The sequence below is a fragment of the Maylandia zebra genome, linkage group LG8, assembly GCF_041146795.1.
Source record: "Maylandia zebra isolate NMK-2024a linkage group LG8, Mzebra_GT3a, whole genome shotgun sequence".
Lineage (NCBI taxonomy): Eukaryota > Metazoa > Chordata > Actinopteri > Cichliformes > Cichlidae > Maylandia > Maylandia zebra.
This window is the reverse complement of record NC_135174.1, coordinates 20,476,590-20,495,225: the sequence shown is the minus strand read 5'-3', so window position 1 is coordinate 20,495,225 and position 18,636 is coordinate 20,476,590. Positions and strand designations below refer to the sequence as shown.

The following is an 18,636-nucleotide window of genomic DNA, read 5'->3' as shown; positions in this document are numbered from 1 at the left end:
ACATCTTAACAATGTGAATGAATGCATGCATGCTCATGTGTAGTGCTACCAGAAAGTGTGAGATGAGATTAGAGGTTAATCTGGTTACAAAATTACCAGAATGAAAGTTAACATTTTGTGAGTTTGCACCTCCACACTTACTCAACAATGAATTTGAAGCTCTTTTTGTGAGTGTGAGGGTGGATAATGGATCTGAGTTAGATTGTTTTTATGGCCACAAATTGCAATGTTCCCTTCTGGCCAAATCAGTCCCTCAAACACAATTCAGCTAATGTTCGTTTTAACTATTCAAGACCAGACTGAATGCAAAAAAGCCTCCAGAACAAGGAAAAAGGTATGAATGGCTAGACTATGTGGCTGAGCATCAGCAGTACAGATATGATAGAGTGTGCTGGTGTTTATTGGAACATTGCTCAACAAATTTAGCATGAAGCCACTTGCTTGTGTTTCTAATTTATTATAAGTCTGATTTGCCAGAGACCACATTCTAGCTGCACAAACTTGTCATGAACGCACTCAGTGCTTGCCTAGTCCTACCAAAATAATGGTCTGTAGGCTATACAAAAAACCCCAAACATATTCATCTTCTACCGTGCGATGATAATTGAGAGTTTACAAAAAGTTTTGCGTGAAATGTCTAAATGGCCTAACAGACTGATGCAACCTGCTTTCTCTGCATTTACAGATGTTTTCTGTTATCCCTCGCAAATTTCTGCCTGGTGTCAAGAACCCCTGCTGGTATGAGGAATACACTGGGAATATCACTTCCGACCCATACAGGACAAACTTATATGGACGCTATTCGCGGCGCTTCAGAACAGTTTTCCAGCACTTGAGGAACACTTTCCACGAACATTTGCTTCATCACAACAGGAAACTCTACCGCATGCGGTGCCTTCCTTATTTCTATATCATTGGTCAGCCAAAGTGCGGCACAACAGACCTGTATGATAGACTAAAGCTGCACCCGGACGTGAAGTTCACAACTTTCAAAGAGCCACACTGGTGGACCCGCAAACGTTTTGGTGAGTAAGGAACACGTAATTTTGAGCGGTAAGGGAGCCTGGGACCATGACATATGCTAAGCTCAAGTCACTGTCATTATTTTGGCAGTAAAATAGCCTCAGTGGACCCCACAAAACCACTAAGTGACATAATATTGAAATTGTCTATGCTATAACTATCATCATATTGTTTTATGCGTGAATTGCACAGTTTCTGCATATTTTAGTAGGTAATTTGAGTTCTTTGGGTATTGACTGACAATAATGTTAGAGTAAGACTTTTCTGAAACAAATACACATTTATGTATTTGTTTTTACATTTAGTTCCATATAGTTCAGTTTCCAGCTGTCTCAGGCTTTCTACCAATTTCTACCCCGGCTGTCCAGCGTATTATGTATCTATATTAATATATTTTATATTCCCAAGTAACCTTGGGCAAGATACTGAACCCTGATGCCCCTGATGTTTGTGTGAATGTTAGATAAAAGTGCTTAGGGATAGATAAAAGCACTGTATGAATGTGTGTGTCACTGGGTGAATGAGACTTATAGTAGAAAGTGCTTTCAGTGCTCAAAATTAAGAAGAAAGGTGCTATATAAGCTTTTCCCAGTGCAATTACAGTATAATTACAGGGAAATTAATACTCAAAACAAAAGCACTACAATTAACAGAAACTGCAAATTTTCTGCCTGAGAGTTGACCCAGATCAACATCCCTAATTGTATATTTACAATCTTTATGCAGCAATTTGAATTATAACCATTCCCTGTTCCCCTCCTGCGTACTTCTACACCTTCATTAGACTCTTACCAGTGCAACTTTCTCATCTTGGTATGTGTGGTTAAGCTTATGTGCTAACAAAGCTCATTAACAGCTCGACTAGAACTATACGCAGAAGGATCTAGATTAACTGTGCTTTATTGTCATCTGTGACATAGACTTATCTCTGTGGTAGAAAGCACTTGAAAGGAACATAAAAACAACCGAAGCTTCTTCAGGCACACTGAACCCACGCATGCTGTTTTTTTGCACTTGTTTAGCACGTTAATGTTGCAGTCGCTCCTTGCGACACATCTCTCTACCGTGAAATTTGCTTCCCTCAGCTTCTAGGTGCATCATTTGGGCTGTTCCCACTGTGCATAAATTTGAATTTTACACTCTCCTTGAAAAGAGTAACAGAGCAATTATAGGTTTATTTAATTACACAACAAATCTTTCCATTTTATGATAGAGCTGTTGCATAAAGGCAATTAAAGTTGTTACTTCTTATTGGATAGAATATTGAATAAATAATGGATAAATAGTGAAAATACTGGCCAATTTCATGGAGAGTTTAACACTATCTGTTAATATATTGGCTTGTTTGTTTAGACGCACACAAATTACTGCCAATATTCCGGCTTATAATTTTGGCACTCAAGGCGTTTGAACAGGTGGTAACTCGAACAAGTCATTTGCACAAACAAAGAGAAAACCCTGTGCGTCAAGAAGTAAGAGCTGCCTCGCAGCAGACATCTGGGTCGTATGGCAGTTCTAACAGTGTGCCTGACATTGTGGTGTTCTTCCTCCACGAGCATCTGTGATGTAAAAAGAACCACCACACCATCACAGATGGGATTAAAAGATACGCAAGACCCGGGAGTGAGACTGAATGCACCTCATGTGAGAAGAAAACCCTCTGGACACCCTTAAGTTGAATGTTAAATCGCTTGTTTGGTTTGATTTAGTGATTTTAGACACCACGAAGGCTTTACTCGATTTCCTCTTACATCTGAAATATTTTTAATTACAAATTTAGCTGATAATAAGGCTTGTAGTAAAAATCTTAAGTAGGCCAAGATTTCTTTTTCTCTCTTGCATTGTTGTCTCTAAACAAGCAGATCATCATACCTATGAGGTTTTTTTTGTTTCTCTTTGATACTGAAAGAGTCATTAAGACTCATGAATAATGGGAATCCTTCATCAGCCCAGGATGCGGACATCAGCGAGTGAGTCAGCGCGTGCGTCTCACTAATGTGTGCCTGAAATAAAGAAATACAAAGCCCAGCAGTTAAACTTTAGGGGAGCGATCTGCCTTTTGACCGATGGCTCTGTTTTCAGTTCTGATTTCAAAATCAGAAGTCAATAACACAACAGCTTTATACTGAATTTTGTATATGCAGTGCTCAGATTATTTTATAATTATCTTTTAGTAAATGAAGCTACGCTATAACACGAGTGCAATACGAGCGCTCGATTTTCACTGTGATTTCTGGGGATGGGGGCTATTCTTCTACTCAACAATGACTAATTTGACATTTTATTTTTCCAGCAGCTGTCTGTCTAAAGGTTACTTAATGATTTGAATAAATTCACTCATGGCTTTGGTGTACTCCTTGTTAAGGGCACTACATACAGTATTGGCCACAATCTTTGGAAAAAAAATCATCCAAATTCTCACCACAAATATCAAAAGAGGCTTAAGTGTCACAGCCAAATCTATCCCTTTGAAGTTTATCCAGTTGCTGACTATGCCCCTAATCCTTTCGAGACTCACAAAACCTAATTGGTGGATTGATCAGTCTGCATGCAATACTTATTTTAATGTGTTGGGTTTAATCTGAGTTGATAATTATTTGAAGCTCGTAAAGCTGTGGGTTGTGGATGAGTTGTTTGCCTTAATTTGTCTGCCTCATGCTCCGTGTTTTCTGCTGCTTGTGATGTTGCATAGCAGCAAATGCAGTTATATCCCAAGGACACAGGTCCCCCTCAGTTACTGTTCCCCCTCGTTGGGTGCGCTTTCATCTTTGCTGTCACTTTCTTTCTCTCTATTCCTTCTAGTCATGAACTTCGGGCTGCTAATCAGCACTTTTCTCTTAAGACAGAATTCAAATGGTCTTGTTTTGTATTTATTTATTTCGATCCCCCTCGAGGCGCTGCTCGGTCGATGCAGTAAAAAGGTGATTTGATGCGATCCGTGCTACATAACTTTCTTGGAGGAGCATTTTGAATCTTAAGCAGATGTGTCTGTTGTGTACAGTTCCCATCAAGAAACACAGCCTATTTGAAAACTGCTCTATGCCTAATTCATATGAAAAAGCACAGGGACGGGGGAAAAAAAAGAAAAGCACTGAAGCAAGACTCGCCAGAGCCATCACACCTCATACAAGTGTGACCGTTCTGGATGAGTAATGATGCAGACTGGGTGTTTGGAGAGTTTACTTGAGTTTTCTAATCATGTTTTTCCTCCTAAGAAAAGGTGGTTTAATAGGACACCATCAAAGCATCGCTGAAAGTAACAGCCGCCTGAGTTACCTCATTATCCTTATGCTGCATGGATGCTCCCAAGTCCTAAACCATATCTCCACGATAGCCTACTAAATTATAATTATAATGTACACCACAGCAGCTAAGATGGAAAACACATTTGCTAGTCCTGCATTTTAAGGATTAACTTGACATTGGCCTTTAATTGGAAAGACGAGAAAGTGAGCAGAGACAGTACTCCCTGCTGAATTTGGATTGGATCTTTACTTGGATTTTATTAGGTCATCCTGCAGTCAGGACAACAACAAAACCCTAATGACCCCCTTTAGTGTGAGCATAGAAACACATGTAGAGAAACAAGAAGGCGGGACTGAAAACACACCCACTTTTGCTTCTAGAATCCCATTTAAAGCCAACGTATCCACTCCAACAGCTTTTTAAGTGTAATAACTTAGCAAAAAATTCTAAAATATACCTGCCTAAAGTCAACATCTTTTTCTCTGTCAGGTATCATTCGTCTCAGTGAGGGCTTCCATGATCGATACCCAGTGGAAGACTACTTGGACTTGTTCGATCAGGCTGCTTACCAAATCCAGGGCAACCTCACAGCAAATACCAGCAGATCCAGCCAACCTGATATGATCATAGGTAAGTGAGATGACAGCCAGCTCCCATTTGTAGAAATGAAACTATTATAACATATATTATTGCAACACTTCGAATTAAAATTTATTGAAGCATTTTCCAACTGGGCTCTGCACCACTAGTTGTTAGCCAGTGTGGATAACATGGATAATTATCGTCTTAGTAGCATATTGGGACCGAGATTTATAAAATAGACTTAAAATATTTTTGGGCAGCATGGTGGTCTTTACAGTAAGAAGGTCCTTGGTTCAAATCCACCATCTGGCCCAAATCTAGTTTAATTTCTGGGTGGTTGAAAATTCACTCTGTGTCGTTTCTACTTGGTGCTACTGTAACTTGCTAACAAAGGCTTTAAAAGTTATACAATGGAAGATTATAATCTTTAGAATTAAACAGTCAGCACAACTGAATACCTACATATACTGTAGTTGCCCTATGCCTACTGCACAGCAGCCTCCAGTGGATGTGAGCAACATTACCTTCCTGGTTTATGTCCCATTGCAGTAATTTAATGGATCTAACAAGGACTGCCAAAGAGCAGGGAAAGGTCATAAAACCTGGTACCCATTGCTCAGAAGATTAGCAGCCATGTGATATAAGTACTAACCACTTGGCAATTGGTTTGTCACTCATTATGCAAAATGCTGGGAGCAGGAGCAGAGATTTAGAAGTGGAAGTTTTGCAAGCAAACAGAAATGACTTGAGTGCAACGATATAGAGGTTCAGTTAGAGGACAAGATGTCTGTGCGGGCAGCAGTCCGTCTCAGGGCAGACATACAATTTTGCGCAGTAGACGAACAAATCTATGTGGTTTATTTGAGTCCAAAGGCAAAGTTTTGAAGCGGACTGTTGCAATATTTGAACAAGAAAACAAGAACTGATGCTCTTAAATGAAATGTCTCTTGAATAAATACACTGTGAGTAATATGAGGTGACAGGAGCAGGTATAATTCAAACAAATCATTCCTTGATCCAGTTCAAATCTAACTGTCATCAAAACCTTCATATTCCAAAGTGACCCAGCTACATTTTGCATTTAATATGAACTAAGATTGCGCAGAATGCAAACACTGAATATCATATTGCACTTTTTGTGCTATGCAAGCACAGTAAATCAAACTTTGAGTTGCACATTATGACAGGAAACTGCATATCAGCATTTCCCCACACAAAAAAATACCCAACTATTACAGACTGATTATCATCAGAATAACATGTTTTTGGGTAGCTAAGCCAACAAGATACAGGCGATAGTGTGTAAAACATTGCCTGACTTCTTGCTAATCGCATCTCTTGGTAGTTTTCTAAGCGGAAACATTTCCTGTTGAGTGTAACCTCTGTCTTCCTGTTTTCTTTCACTGCTTCAGGGAACAGCTATTGTTCCCCACTCTCTACTGAGAATCTTATTAATTACTCGGGTCATGTATCTGTTGTGATCCATCTATAGAACGTGGTCCTGCAGCATTCTGTGCCCTCGTCGGGCTGCAGCCAATAGCATTGGGCCTGGGGTGACCTGACACTCACTTTAAACTTCGCCTGTAATCTTGTGTCCAATATTACAAAACTACTATTAAAGCAGCAGGTAGTGAGGATGAAGCATGGGGCCGCTCTGTAGCAGCCACTTTCACTTCAGTGAGGGAAGGTATTTCTAAACGAGCTAGTGACTAAGCCTTAAAGAGAGGCTCTAACAGCTTAATAATACTGGACTTCCGTCTGCCTCACTTAGCCACTTCACTGAAGTGCTGTATAAGGGAATCATTGTTTTGTGTGCATGCGTGTGTGAATGTGTGTGTGTGTGTGTCAGGACAGCAATAATACCCGCAGTGGGGTGGTGAAGTCTTACAAACCTCCTTCCTCTATCTGCATATCATGTCTCCAGCCCCTCTGCAACTATCTGTTTCTGTCTTTTTTCCCCCTCCATCGCTTAAACACTGTGTCAAAGAAATTGCTCGGTCACAAAGAAAAACTGATTTCAATTTTCAACAACAGGCTTTTCACACTTGGCTCGCTGCATTGGGTGCAGCTTAGCATGTTGCACTGTTTTGTTTGCGATTTCAAATAAATAATCCTAGTTAGAGGGGTGTGGGGGAGCAAAACCCCACTCAGTATTCACACGATGCCCTGGGAGAGCCCAGCACGGCGCAGGCCTATGGCCAGGATCTTGGGCTTCTGATTCTTTTCAACCCCCGGCCAAGACCCAGCCACTATGAAACACCAGAGAGACCAGTCTGGCTCCTGCATTTGTTTGTCCTGTACAGCCCTCCTTCTGGACCAAAATAAGCCCTTTTAATGGATACAGAGACCTTTAAATAGACTTGATCACAGTGTGTATCATTTTATGTGTTAACAGCATTAACAGTGATCCTGTTTCGCTCTCACCGTTTTCATCGCAAAAAAATAGGCCCTGGCTATCGTCCCTTTTTTTCTGAGGAAGGGAGGCAGATAAGGCTCCTGTTGTGTTCCTTCCAAATACAGCTTTGCTTCACAGATAAGAGGATAATGAAGGCGCAGACAGTCTAATGAATCCAGGATATCATTTCTCAGCTTGGCTTGATAAAGTTTATGGTCCTAAATTGTTTGAGAAACAATGTCCTCTGACTTGGTATGAGCACCAGTCTGGACAAGGATTTGAAGACTGCAGTCATTGTACTATTTAGCTGCCCTTGCTGTTTGTCTTTTTTCTTTCTTTTTTCTCCCATTGAGCACTTGCTTTAGAACATCTCATTTTATTGACCTTTGCTTTCATGTTTTACTTCAAGCTTTAATTTAGAGGCTGTATGTTTCAAGTTTCATAACAACGTGCGATTTAAATCTCAGACAATCATTTGCAGGTAATGACAAACTAAAACGGAAATGAAAAATGAAAATAGGCTTAAAAATTAGTTGCAAAAACAACAACAACAATGGTTTTCCCAATACATGCCCATTATTTCTTAATAACCAAACTGTTTATTTTGTATTGTCCACCATCTAAAACCCAACTTTCAGTGATTAATAACATTTGGCCAGTTTACATTTAAGCCAAACGAGATACCAAATTCTGTTTGTTTTTTTAAATATCAATCAACATCACATTTTACAATAAAATACGTTTATGGTGATAAGAATAGTAACGCTAAAATAACAATACAAAAGTGTATTAGTATGATGTTTTTATGTTGTTTTAGATTATTAGGTGTAAGATAACACATATAACAGTAATTTGATGTAATTTAACAGGGATCCTGTACTGTGTATATTTGGTAAAAATACACAAAAAACACAAATAATGAGCCTTACACTAAAAACTAAAAGTGTCTGTGACTGCACAATATTTTTGTGTATGTGTGCATGTTTTTACTTGAAGCACTGTGGCTGTATTTTCCAGGAGAAGCCAGCGCATCCACCATGTGGGATAACAACGCTTGGGTATATTTCTATGACAACACAACAAAGGGAGAGCCTCCCTTCCTTATCCAGGACTTCATCCATGCCCTGCATCCTGATGCCCGCTTCATTGTCATGCTCAGGGATCCAGTGGAAAGGTGGGAGAAATCTGCTTTGCTAGCGATGATGCAGATCTAGTTCTGATGTGCATGTCTTTGCACCCCTATCATAAGTGTTTACACTGCTGACACAGACAGACATTTTCCAGGTTCATAAGAAACAAAAGACCTGTTGTCACAAGAGATGTGTTGACTTTTACTCAGACAGGCTGCTACAAAAGTATCATTATGATGCCTTTATCAGACATGTGGAGACCTTACAGCTGAATGCCTGTGTGATAATGTGTTTAGACGGGGGTGGGGAGGGTTCTTAACGCTGTTAATGTTGATTTTTACTTCTGAGAATGTCTAAGCATGCTCTGTAATTGCTTCTGTCTGTCAAATCGTGGCCCGTGGAACCTCTCCCCCGAAACAATTCTAGGAAAAAATGAGTTGCATGCTCAATTAGATTAGCTGTGTCATTTTTATTAGGTGAGATCAGTTTACACCCTGTACCGCATTTCCTCTATACGATCTTACATTTCAAACTAAATTGCAACTTAGAGTTTATATGGATCAGTGTCGCCACAATTCCCTTTCATTCTCATTTGACATATGGGCAGAAACATGTTTCAGTCATAGAGTCAACCATTAAGAACTGAGTTGAGTTCACTATGAATACTTTTGATTGACTTAGAAAAAAAGCCTAAATACAAAACATTAACAGACTGACTGGAAACGACAAAATACCAAATTGTAGGTCCTAATTTGGACATCTGGGTTTCTCTGTGAAGGCCTGTCAATTCTGGAACCCATTACTGACTGATCAAATTAATTACAGAGAGAAATCTTTCACAAGGGCTGGCTGAAAGCAAACAAGAGTAGCAATTTTTAGTAAATTGAACCCCAAATGATTATTTTGATTCATTTAATTGTCACTTAATCTGGCAGCTTAATTAAAATCGAAATATCTTTTTTCATTTTAAGAGAGAACAACAGAAGTATAATGGAAGCACTAAGATGACAGAGATAAGAGTCAAGACCAGTGCCAGCATCAATAAACATCTGGCTGGCTTAACAAGCTAAAATAATTTGCTGTCAGAGGAGGCTGAGGCACTGGGGATTCCTCTTGCTGGACCAATATGATGACTGTCTACAGTTTAATTAGGAGACATATTAAAAATACCAGAGAAGAGGAAATATATCTGTGATATTACAGCTTGTAAATGCTTGAAGACAAAAACCTGAAACATAATGAGATGTCTTTTCCATGTTCAAATTTGTCTCTTGTCTTGCAGGCTGTACTCTGACTACCTTTACTTTGGTAGTGCCAATAAGTCTGCAGAGGATTTCCACGAGAAGGTGTCAGAGTCACTGCAGTTGTTTGAGGGGTGCCTTACGGAGTTCACAATGCGCTCCTGTGTGTACAACACCACCGTCAACAACGCCATGCCAGTGAGTGTTCCCCGCCTCCTGCTTTTGTCTCAAAGCTCCGCTGAAAAGCGGCACTTAGTGACCAGTTGATTAGCTGGTGGGAACGAAGAAAGTAAGAAAAGACAGATGGAGAGAAGTCCGTGCTTCATTAGCAAACGCTAAAGTTCGCAGGACAGACTTAATGGAAAGGATTGGCAGCACTGTGGGACCACTGAGCAGTTCAACACCTCAAGCCTCTTTGTGTACTACAAAAGCTCGTTTTCCTGTGAACTTGCTTCTTACTCATGGACCACGTATTAGTGCCAGCCAGTGCCCGGGCCGGTGTTAGGTCAGCTTTTCTCATAGCACCCTGAGGCAGACTGTGTGAGATGGGGATGAGGATTGTCCTCTGTTGGCTTTCCCTTTATGCTGCCTTGTATTTAGAGGTTCTCCAACAGTCTTTATGGCCCTTCATAAGCATGTTTGCTCTCTAGCGATGACCTAATTGTTCATCCGCAAATATCTATAAGAGTTATTAGCCCATGTGAGAAGCATTACAGCTGTCCCTACAGCAGACTCTCATGCCTGTGGTTTCTTGATAAAGGTTTTAGAGCTTGGATTAGTGTCTTAGAGAAAAAAAACAAATAAACCCCAGCATGAGAACACGTCTGACCTAAACTGTTGTACCAAATTGATTTAACAAAGAAGGAATTGCTGAGCTGGCTTGTAATCATCGATTCTAAATGGCCTTTCAATTTTCGCTAAAAAGGCGAAAGGACAGGGTATTTTGTGCACACCTACTGTTCTGCAGTGAACTGTCACAAAGGAATCCAAAAATCAATTTCAACAAGGGTTAGGCTACGAGCAAATGCTTTGATGAGATCTCACAAAAGATCAGTGTGCTCATTTATTTCTGGGGTTGATGAATTGTGTAGTGGTTTAATCTACGTCTCAAATAAAACCTCAGAAAATTAAAAGAAACGTCTATCCTGTGTTCCCAGAGCCCAAGTTGAGATCTTTAAAATACTTGTTTTGACCAGAAAATAATTTAAAGATTATTAAATCTTTAGATTATTTCAATTTGCACTTTTACAAAAGAGGGAAAATCACCTTATTATGATGCAAAACTAAATTGAAATACTATATAATGTTTGGCCGTAAAGTATTTAGTTTGGTTGTGATGATGATGCAGGTTTCCCTCTTTCTTATCTCCCTCTCTCACTTCAAATAATAAACACTACACATTTACATGCCTACACAGCATCTAGCATCACTGAGCCGAATTCATGGAGAAGACGAAAAAGAAAGCAGTTAAAATTTCCTCCCTCCACCTGTTTATCTCCTTAAAGAAGAGGATGCATGCACCACTTTGCTAAGAAAAAGTGCCTTGCATAGGAATTTCTTATCTCATGTTGACTTTCTTCTTCTGTGCCCTCAGGTCAGATTGCAAGTTGGCTTATACATTGTGTACTTAATGGACTGGCTGACCATCTTCAGCAGGAAACAAATTCTGGTCCTAAGGTTGGAAGACCATGCCTCTAACAGGAAATACACAATGCATCAAGTCTTCGAGTTCCTTAACCTGGGTAAGTGAACAAGTGAGTAAGTGTAGTCATGGGGACTCTGATCAGTACAGTTCCAAACAGTGCCCTAGATACATACAAATATGGATATGTAGTGTAGCAGTGAATGTGATTATTAGAAAAACGAATGCGTCGACCTAAAACCTGTGCAAACAAATGTCACTTTAAAATGGCATGCAACGATATAATTAAAATCTGTCGATGCAGAATACGGGAGTATAAAATCTCCACTTAGGAGTAATCGTGAACAGTTTACCACACACGCACACAGGTTTGAGTGTATGAATATGACAGCCAAAAACAGCCCCTTCCAGCTTTGTGGAAGCTTCCTTCCTCTGAACTCACTGGTTTATCCCACAGTGTAATTGCCCCAAAGCTCAGACTTAGCTCTTCAAAGAGCTGCCAACACCATCTAAGGTGTGATTACCTTCCAGAGAATCTTTTGCCTTTCTCACTATTTTGTTCCATTTGTTTAGTGTTGCGTCAAAATCAAAATAAGTGGACCAGAACGAGGGGGTGTGAAAGAAATGTTTCTGTGTTTTTCACAGGGCCGCTGACAAAAGAAATTGAGTCAGAAATCACAAGAAGCCCGGCGTCAAACACCAGGAGGCCAGCTGACAAAAACCTAGGACCCATGCTGCCCATCACTAAAGACATCCTGCGGGACTTCTACACACCGTTCAATGAAAAATTGGCCAAAGTGCTGCAGAATGACTCCTTCCTCTGGGAGAATAACTCTAAACTCTGAACATCCCAACATCACAACTCCTGTTATTTTAGAAAAAGAAAGAAAGAAAAAAAAATACCACTGATGTGTCAACCAGCCCCTTTGGACTTCATCTCTCTCAAGTGCCCATTAAAAAACAAAAACAATAAAATCTATGTTTTTTTATTTAAATTATTTTTTTAAGTTATAAAAGCAGAGATGAATCAACGATAGAAAAATAGCACAAGCAAGTGTGGTGGTTTTGTGTGAGAGTGTGTGAGCGAGAGTTGAGTTGTTCTTGGCCCTGATTGTTGTTGTTGTTTTTTTTAACCAGATGTACCAAAATTAAATAGTGAAACTGAAGATATTACGTTGTCTCTTTATGTTTAATTAATTTAAAGAGGAAGACGTCCGACAGGACTGAAAGATGAGATGAGAAAAGATGAGATCTACTAGTTTTGGTCCTTTTCTTCCAAGATAGCTATACTCACAGAGACAAATTACTTTGATTGTACCTTTATCAGAAGGATTGTAAATATGGCATAGTGAAACGAGCTTGTAGGGGCACAATGGATTAGTGAAACAACAGCGCCCTCTACTGTGAAGAAGGTGTAACTGCAGTCTTAAAATTGGCCTCATTCAAGACTAAAAGGTTAAAAACACAGATGTGAAATGGAATATATGTTATCCTCAAAATTAATACAATGGTTTGTCTCATGTTAAATGTTAGCAGAGATTTTAACAGGAAATTAAAAGAAATAGTTTCTGAATTAAATTGAAGGACTTATTATCTGGCAGATGACTTCCTGCCAGATAGTTATATTGTATTATGCATAATAGTCCATGTGGTATGAAAGATTTCCTGTATCTGTTTTTGTTGCAGCAGAGCTTAATCAGTCTGTTAGAGAAGGTGCTCTGCTGCCTGTACGGTAAGAGGTGCAGAGAGTCAGGATAATCCATAATGGATAACAGTTTGTTCAGTAACCTTCTCTCCATCACAGCTTCTGGGCTGGCTCTGTACAGTCACAGACCAGCCTACCTCATTAGTTAACCAGTGCTGGAGTCACTACCTCCTATGCTGCTCCCCAAGTAGACCTCAGCAAAGTACAGTACACTGATCACAGCAGACTGATAGAAAATCTCCAACATTTTGCTGTACACATTGAAAAATCATCTCTTTCTATAGAAAAGAAAGAAGAGCCTGTTCGTACCTTTTTGGCATACAGCCTCTGTATTGGTTCAGCCTGCTGCTGACATGGATGTCCAGGTGCTCCTCCGCCACATCAGCATTTCTGGTCCACAAGCTCTATAGCTGTCCTCTGTCCTTTATTTGTATCCAGAAGACAATTTCTTCAAGACCACTCCACAAAATTATCCACTAGTGCTCTGTACTGCTCCTCATTCCACTTCCAACCTCATCCAACAACTGCGGAGTAATCAGAGTATTTCTGCAGGTGGCATGAATCAAACTTACAAAGAAGTTCTGAGGTTTGCAAGGTGAGCAGGAAGACAGCACAGTCTCCTGTGGAGCTCCTGTACTGAACATCACCAAATCATACAGAGCACTGCACAGTCTTACATGCAGTCTGTCTTGTCGGGTCATCAGTATCATAAGCAGCATGTAGACGATTGCAATGTCCACTCCTCCACTTTTGGATTTTCTCTAGGGTAAAAAAGATACTCTTTTAATAAGTGGTGCTGAATGAGTCACCGCTTTGCCAACATCTGGAGGAAGGCCCAAACTCGAGGGAAAATTGATTGATAGCATTGTTTATTCTTGGACTTCTGTAGCTGCAGAGTGTTGCTGAAACACATAGCTCAAATTAATTTAACAATGCAAATAATTTCACAGTTTATACAGAAGCACACCTACAAAGGAGCAAAATATTGCCAGAAAAATTCCCCCAAAAAACAATATTTCACATCTTTAAAACAATGTTGCATGACTTCAATTACGAAAATATGAGACTGTGAAAATGAAATTCGAGTACAATCTATTCTCTACACCAGAGGGCAGACAAGACTTAACTATACCTAATTGTAACTTCGATTTTAGCAGGACGTTTAGTAAGTTACAGCAATTATTAATGCCATCATTAATGAGAATATTATTATTAAACATTGTGATGCTTTAAGAAAATGTGCCTCGATTTTGAATATGGGTTAAAAAAACAGAAAAATCATGCAGTAATTTTTCTTTCCTGACAATATTTATAGTTTTCCATCTTTTTTTTTTTTTTTTTTTGCCTGTCCCATTTGGCTCTTTTGCCATCAGAATTGTTGTCTAAAGGCAAAGAAAGATACCCAACGGATTTACTTTACCAAATTGACCATCCCAGCCTTGCCGTAATGGTCCATTTGATTCACCTTTTATTGTTTATTTTATTTTCACTTACTGAATACGGGACAGACTTGACTGGGGGAAAGAAGGGGAGAAAGAAAGAGGGAAAGAGAAACAGTTGAGAAGAGGGACGGGGGAGAAGGGCAAAAGACAAAAACCAACAGAATGAGCAGAAAAAAAAATACATATATCAATCACCTGGATCACCTGCTGAGAAAGAAAAAAGAAAACAAGCAGAAGAGAACAAGAGTAATAGAATAAACAACATCACAATGATATATGGGAATATGACAGTAAATACTAAATATTAAACATTATTGTGCAGCACATAAGATCAACAGAACACAGTGTGCTTTGAGGTAGGAGCCAAAAAGGGTGTAGTTTGTGGGTGTGATCACCCATGTGTACACCTGTGAGCATGGACGCGCTTGTTTTTTTTTTTTAAAAGGTTCCTTCATGTAATGATCTGCTAGAGGGCGTGGGGGGGGGGGCCACAGCCCCGTCCTCCAGGGCATGAAGCAGGTATGGAGGAGATCAAAACTCCAGACATCCAGAGGCCCCCAGAACACGAGAGACCAAGGAAGACCAACAGAGGGGCAGCCGCGCCACTGTCTCAGTAAGAGCTGAGGAGAGTCCCAGATGAGGGCTCACTCAGCAGCCGTGGAGCAGAAGCCAGGGGGAGTTGCAGTGACGCGCCCGTGAGCTCCGCCGGCAGCCAGCCGTGCCTGAGTGACTGAGCCCCAGGCCGAGAGGCCGGGGGCACCCCACCTCCGAAGTGGCCCGAGCGAGCCCCAGGCTCCAGGCCCCGATAAGCGGCCGCCAAGGAGTGAGCCGGTGTGTACCTGGACGCCCACCCCCAGACACAAAGAACCACCAACGCACCGATGTCTGAGGGAGTCCGCCACTGGCAGGGAGGGCCTGAGATGTCCCCAGCGAGGTGGCGTCTGACACCCAACCTGACATATAGACACAGACATACAGGCACACACATATACAAACATCCATTCCCACCCTCATGCTCTCATATGCACTTACTCCACACTCAACCAATGTGGAGACAGACATAAAGAGACGCTGTACACACGATCACACTCCCCAAGCGTACTCTACGAACCGGGTCTAGGTACCCTTGCCCCTGGAGGGGGGAACTGCACCCAGACCCAGGTGGTGTTACCCTTTTCCCTGCGGTGGGGGGAGGCAGACCGCCCCGACTCCGCAGCAGCAGGGAGGCCCCACACTCCAGACCGCAGTCGGACGGCCAACTCCTCCTCCTAGCCCCCCCGCTCCAGCAGGTCGCAGAGAATGGGGGTGAGAGAAGACTCCAAACCTCCCTCCACCCGCTCATTGTAGTGTTGATGCATGTGTGTTCTAAGGTGCATTTAAAACCCAGGAGGGCATGGAGCTACCTGCCAGAGAGCAGCAGGTAAACGCATGGTCCCTCCTGCTAGCCCTCAATGACTAAGTGTATTTAACATTGAGAGGTGGGCAACGACGCCAGGGGTGGGGTGTACACCCTGATGGTACTTTGGATTCCGTGGTAGTTTTCCATCTTAACTTCAAGACAACCTGACCCAAATAGCTATGAGAAACTTGAGCTTAACAGTTTAACGACATGAGATCTTCTACTTCTCGCTGCTGTTTTTCAAAAGGTAATGCAGCCCTTTCACTCTGCAATCCCGAAGTGCCAGCAATTTTGGCTACTTTATCCTCACTGAAATCAAGACAATCTGAATGGAAAAATAGTGACTCCAAGTCATTTGCATACTGTGTTTAGAGTTGGATGTGTATATGACTGGCTGAAGGAGTTTGGCTTTAGTGAGAGCCTCCAACCAATTTCAGTTGTCTTTGAATTCACAAATATTATCAAAGTATCTTTCATCCTAATCTGGAATACAGATTACAGTGACTGAGAAGAAACTGAAGAAGAGACTTTCTGAAATGCACACTTAGATCACACTATTTCAATTTTCTTAATGAATAACCAAACATTGAACAGATTGGCATTTAGGTTCTGATCTCAACACTTCCCACAGGTATATACTAAAACTAGCACTGCAGAAGCTGGAGAATGAGGAATTTAAACTTTAGCTCAAGGGAACTTTGAAATTTAGCCCACAGATGAATCCTGCTGATGTAGGTGGAGTTTATGAAATGCTGCAGTGTGCAGCAGAAGAGCTGGACAGAGCAAGCATAGCAGGGCAAAGGGCAACAAAGACTATAAGGGAAATACAGTGCACTAATGTGCATGTGGGTTGTGGTCATAAGTTACGACCCGGGCATGTAACAGTATGTAGACTACAGTATGAAACATACACTTATCATGGGCATGAAAGGCAATTTTGGGCTTTTATTGATTTTTTTTATTGATGTTCTTTTTCCAGGGTGCAATAATTCTTCTTTAATAACTTTAGAAAACAAGAATTGGGTGCACAAGGTTGAATTTAATTTGGATGTTTTGGATGACAATAATAATAATATTAATAATAATAATAATAATAATAATAATAATAATAATAATATCAGCATCAGCTGTAGATATTATAACATCTAGAAAATATATTATCAGCATAATTATCAGCACATAAACACTGAGGGTTGGAAGGAATCCAGCTAAATATAGAGTATCAAGTAGCATTGGTCTAAGTTGGATTTTTGAGCTATTATTTGCCTGATTCTTAGATGACATAAGCATCAGGTGAAATATTCTAGCACAAGCTGTCATATTTCCATTCCTAGAGTCAACACATATTACTGTCCTTTAGTGTTGTGAGCCAAAAAAAAAAAAAACAAGACAGCAGGAAATATGCAGCAAAATGAAACAACACAAAACATACTCAAACAAACCAATAACATAAATATTATAGTGCACAAATAGGAGACCAAAACATAGAAAGTTAACTAAAATAAGTGTAGTAATTCATAAATGACTGCAATATTAATCCCAGAATTACGTCATGCAAGAGGTTCAGCAACACCGGCCTGCAAGTGCTAGCGGCTACTAACAAAACTCCAAGCTAAGCCACCAAGAAACTCATAACACGTATTACAAATAAATATTAGCAAATAAACTTACATGCGTGAAGACGTGATTCCCCACAGCTCCTTCAGGAAAGGTGGTCACTAAAATCCCAGGAAGGAAAAAGAAAATCAGATTCCAGGTTGGTGAAATGTTGCAAACAGTTAGCTAGTAGCATCAAAGGCTCTATAATTGTTTCTTCTCCATACTGTCCGGATGCAACATTATTAGCTTTCAGTTGTATGCAGGGTGGTTTAATTATGAAATAGTGTCATAAATCATAAAGTAGTTTACTTAGAATATGATGGAACAATATCAGTAAAAAAATTACTATAGAAATATGCAGTAGGTAGATATACGCTAACTCACTTTGTTAGGTACACCTGTTTAACCTCTTATGGCAGATACATGGACGTAGTCAGGATGACCTGCTGAAATTAAAACCGAGCATCATAATGGGGAAGAAAGGTGATTCAAGTGACTTTGAGCATGGCATGGTCGTTATTGCTAATCTGGGATTTTCCCACACAGTCAATGAAATGGTCAGAAAAGGAGAAATATCCATTGGCCAGTAATTCTCAGGGTGATAATTCCTTGTTAATGTCAAAGCTCAGAGGAACAACTGAGCCAAGGTATTCAGAAAACCATCTGTGAACGTATGTAATGTCAAAACTTGAATGTGATTGGTGACAACAGCAGAAGACCATACCAGGTGTGTCAAGCTTCTGCTGTAGATGTGTTACTCAACTTCTCTGCTAGGGTGGTGTCTGGACACCTGTGCCTTCCTGGAGCCTCACGCTCCTTCTACTCACCTGATGCTGGTTCTGGCTAATTGCCCCTGACACCATTTAAGGCCTCAGTGGAGTGTTGGTCCTTGCTGGATTGTTGTGCTATTTTCAGTTAGTGTAGCCCAGCTCTCTATGATATTTTTCCTTGTGCTCCCTGGTTCTGCGGCTAATTGTTGGTTCTCCATCTCCTCCTGCACAGACCTACCTGGACCCCAGCCTGCCTTCCCTGGAAACCCTTTGGTTGAGCAAGAGCGTGAGTGAGGAAAGGTATGGACATCTGGACTGAGTGTGTGTTTTTCACAAGCGGATTGAAGAGGACTGTGAGCGTGACTGTTCCCCAACCCTGGACCTACACCTGGAATCCCTGGACCCCTTTTCTCCCTCTCACTGTACATATGTAATTATTCCACCCACTGCTGTAAATAAACC

General features: G+C 40.7%; 1 protein-coding gene and 1 long non-coding RNA gene across 2 annotated transcripts in view; one reads left to right on the top strand and one right to left on the bottom strand.

Moving 5' to 3' along the window:
- The window catches only part of LOC101469675 (carbohydrate sulfotransferase 15), a 38,617-nt gene extending 26,188 nt beyond the window's left edge, over positions 1–12,429 (top strand). The window contains exons 3-8 of the mRNA XM_004561192.6: positions 686–1,025; positions 4,759–4,899; positions 8,264–8,420; positions 9,659–9,815; positions 11,212–11,359; positions 11,905–12,429. Of these exons, the coding sequence (XP_004561249.1) occupies positions 686–1,025; positions 4,759–4,899; positions 8,264–8,420; positions 9,659–9,815; positions 11,212–11,359; positions 11,905–12,104 (1,143 nt within the window). The 3' untranslated portion in view covers positions 12,105–12,429. The remainder of the gene's footprint in view (positions 1–685; positions 1,026–4,758; positions 4,900–8,263; positions 8,421–9,658; positions 9,816–11,211; positions 11,360–11,904) is intronic.
- An 863-nt stretch (positions 12,430–13,292) lies between these two features.
- On the bottom strand, positions 13,293–17,958 carry LOC143419972 (uncharacterized). The gene is made up of 3 exons (XR_013099997.1): positions 17,789–17,958; positions 17,477–17,523; positions 13,293–13,725 (listed from the first exon to the last, which is right to left on the bottom strand). It is a non-coding gene; the product is annotated as an uncharacterized LOC143419972 (long non-coding RNA).
- Between the last annotated feature and the right edge of the window lie 678 nt (positions 17,959–18,636).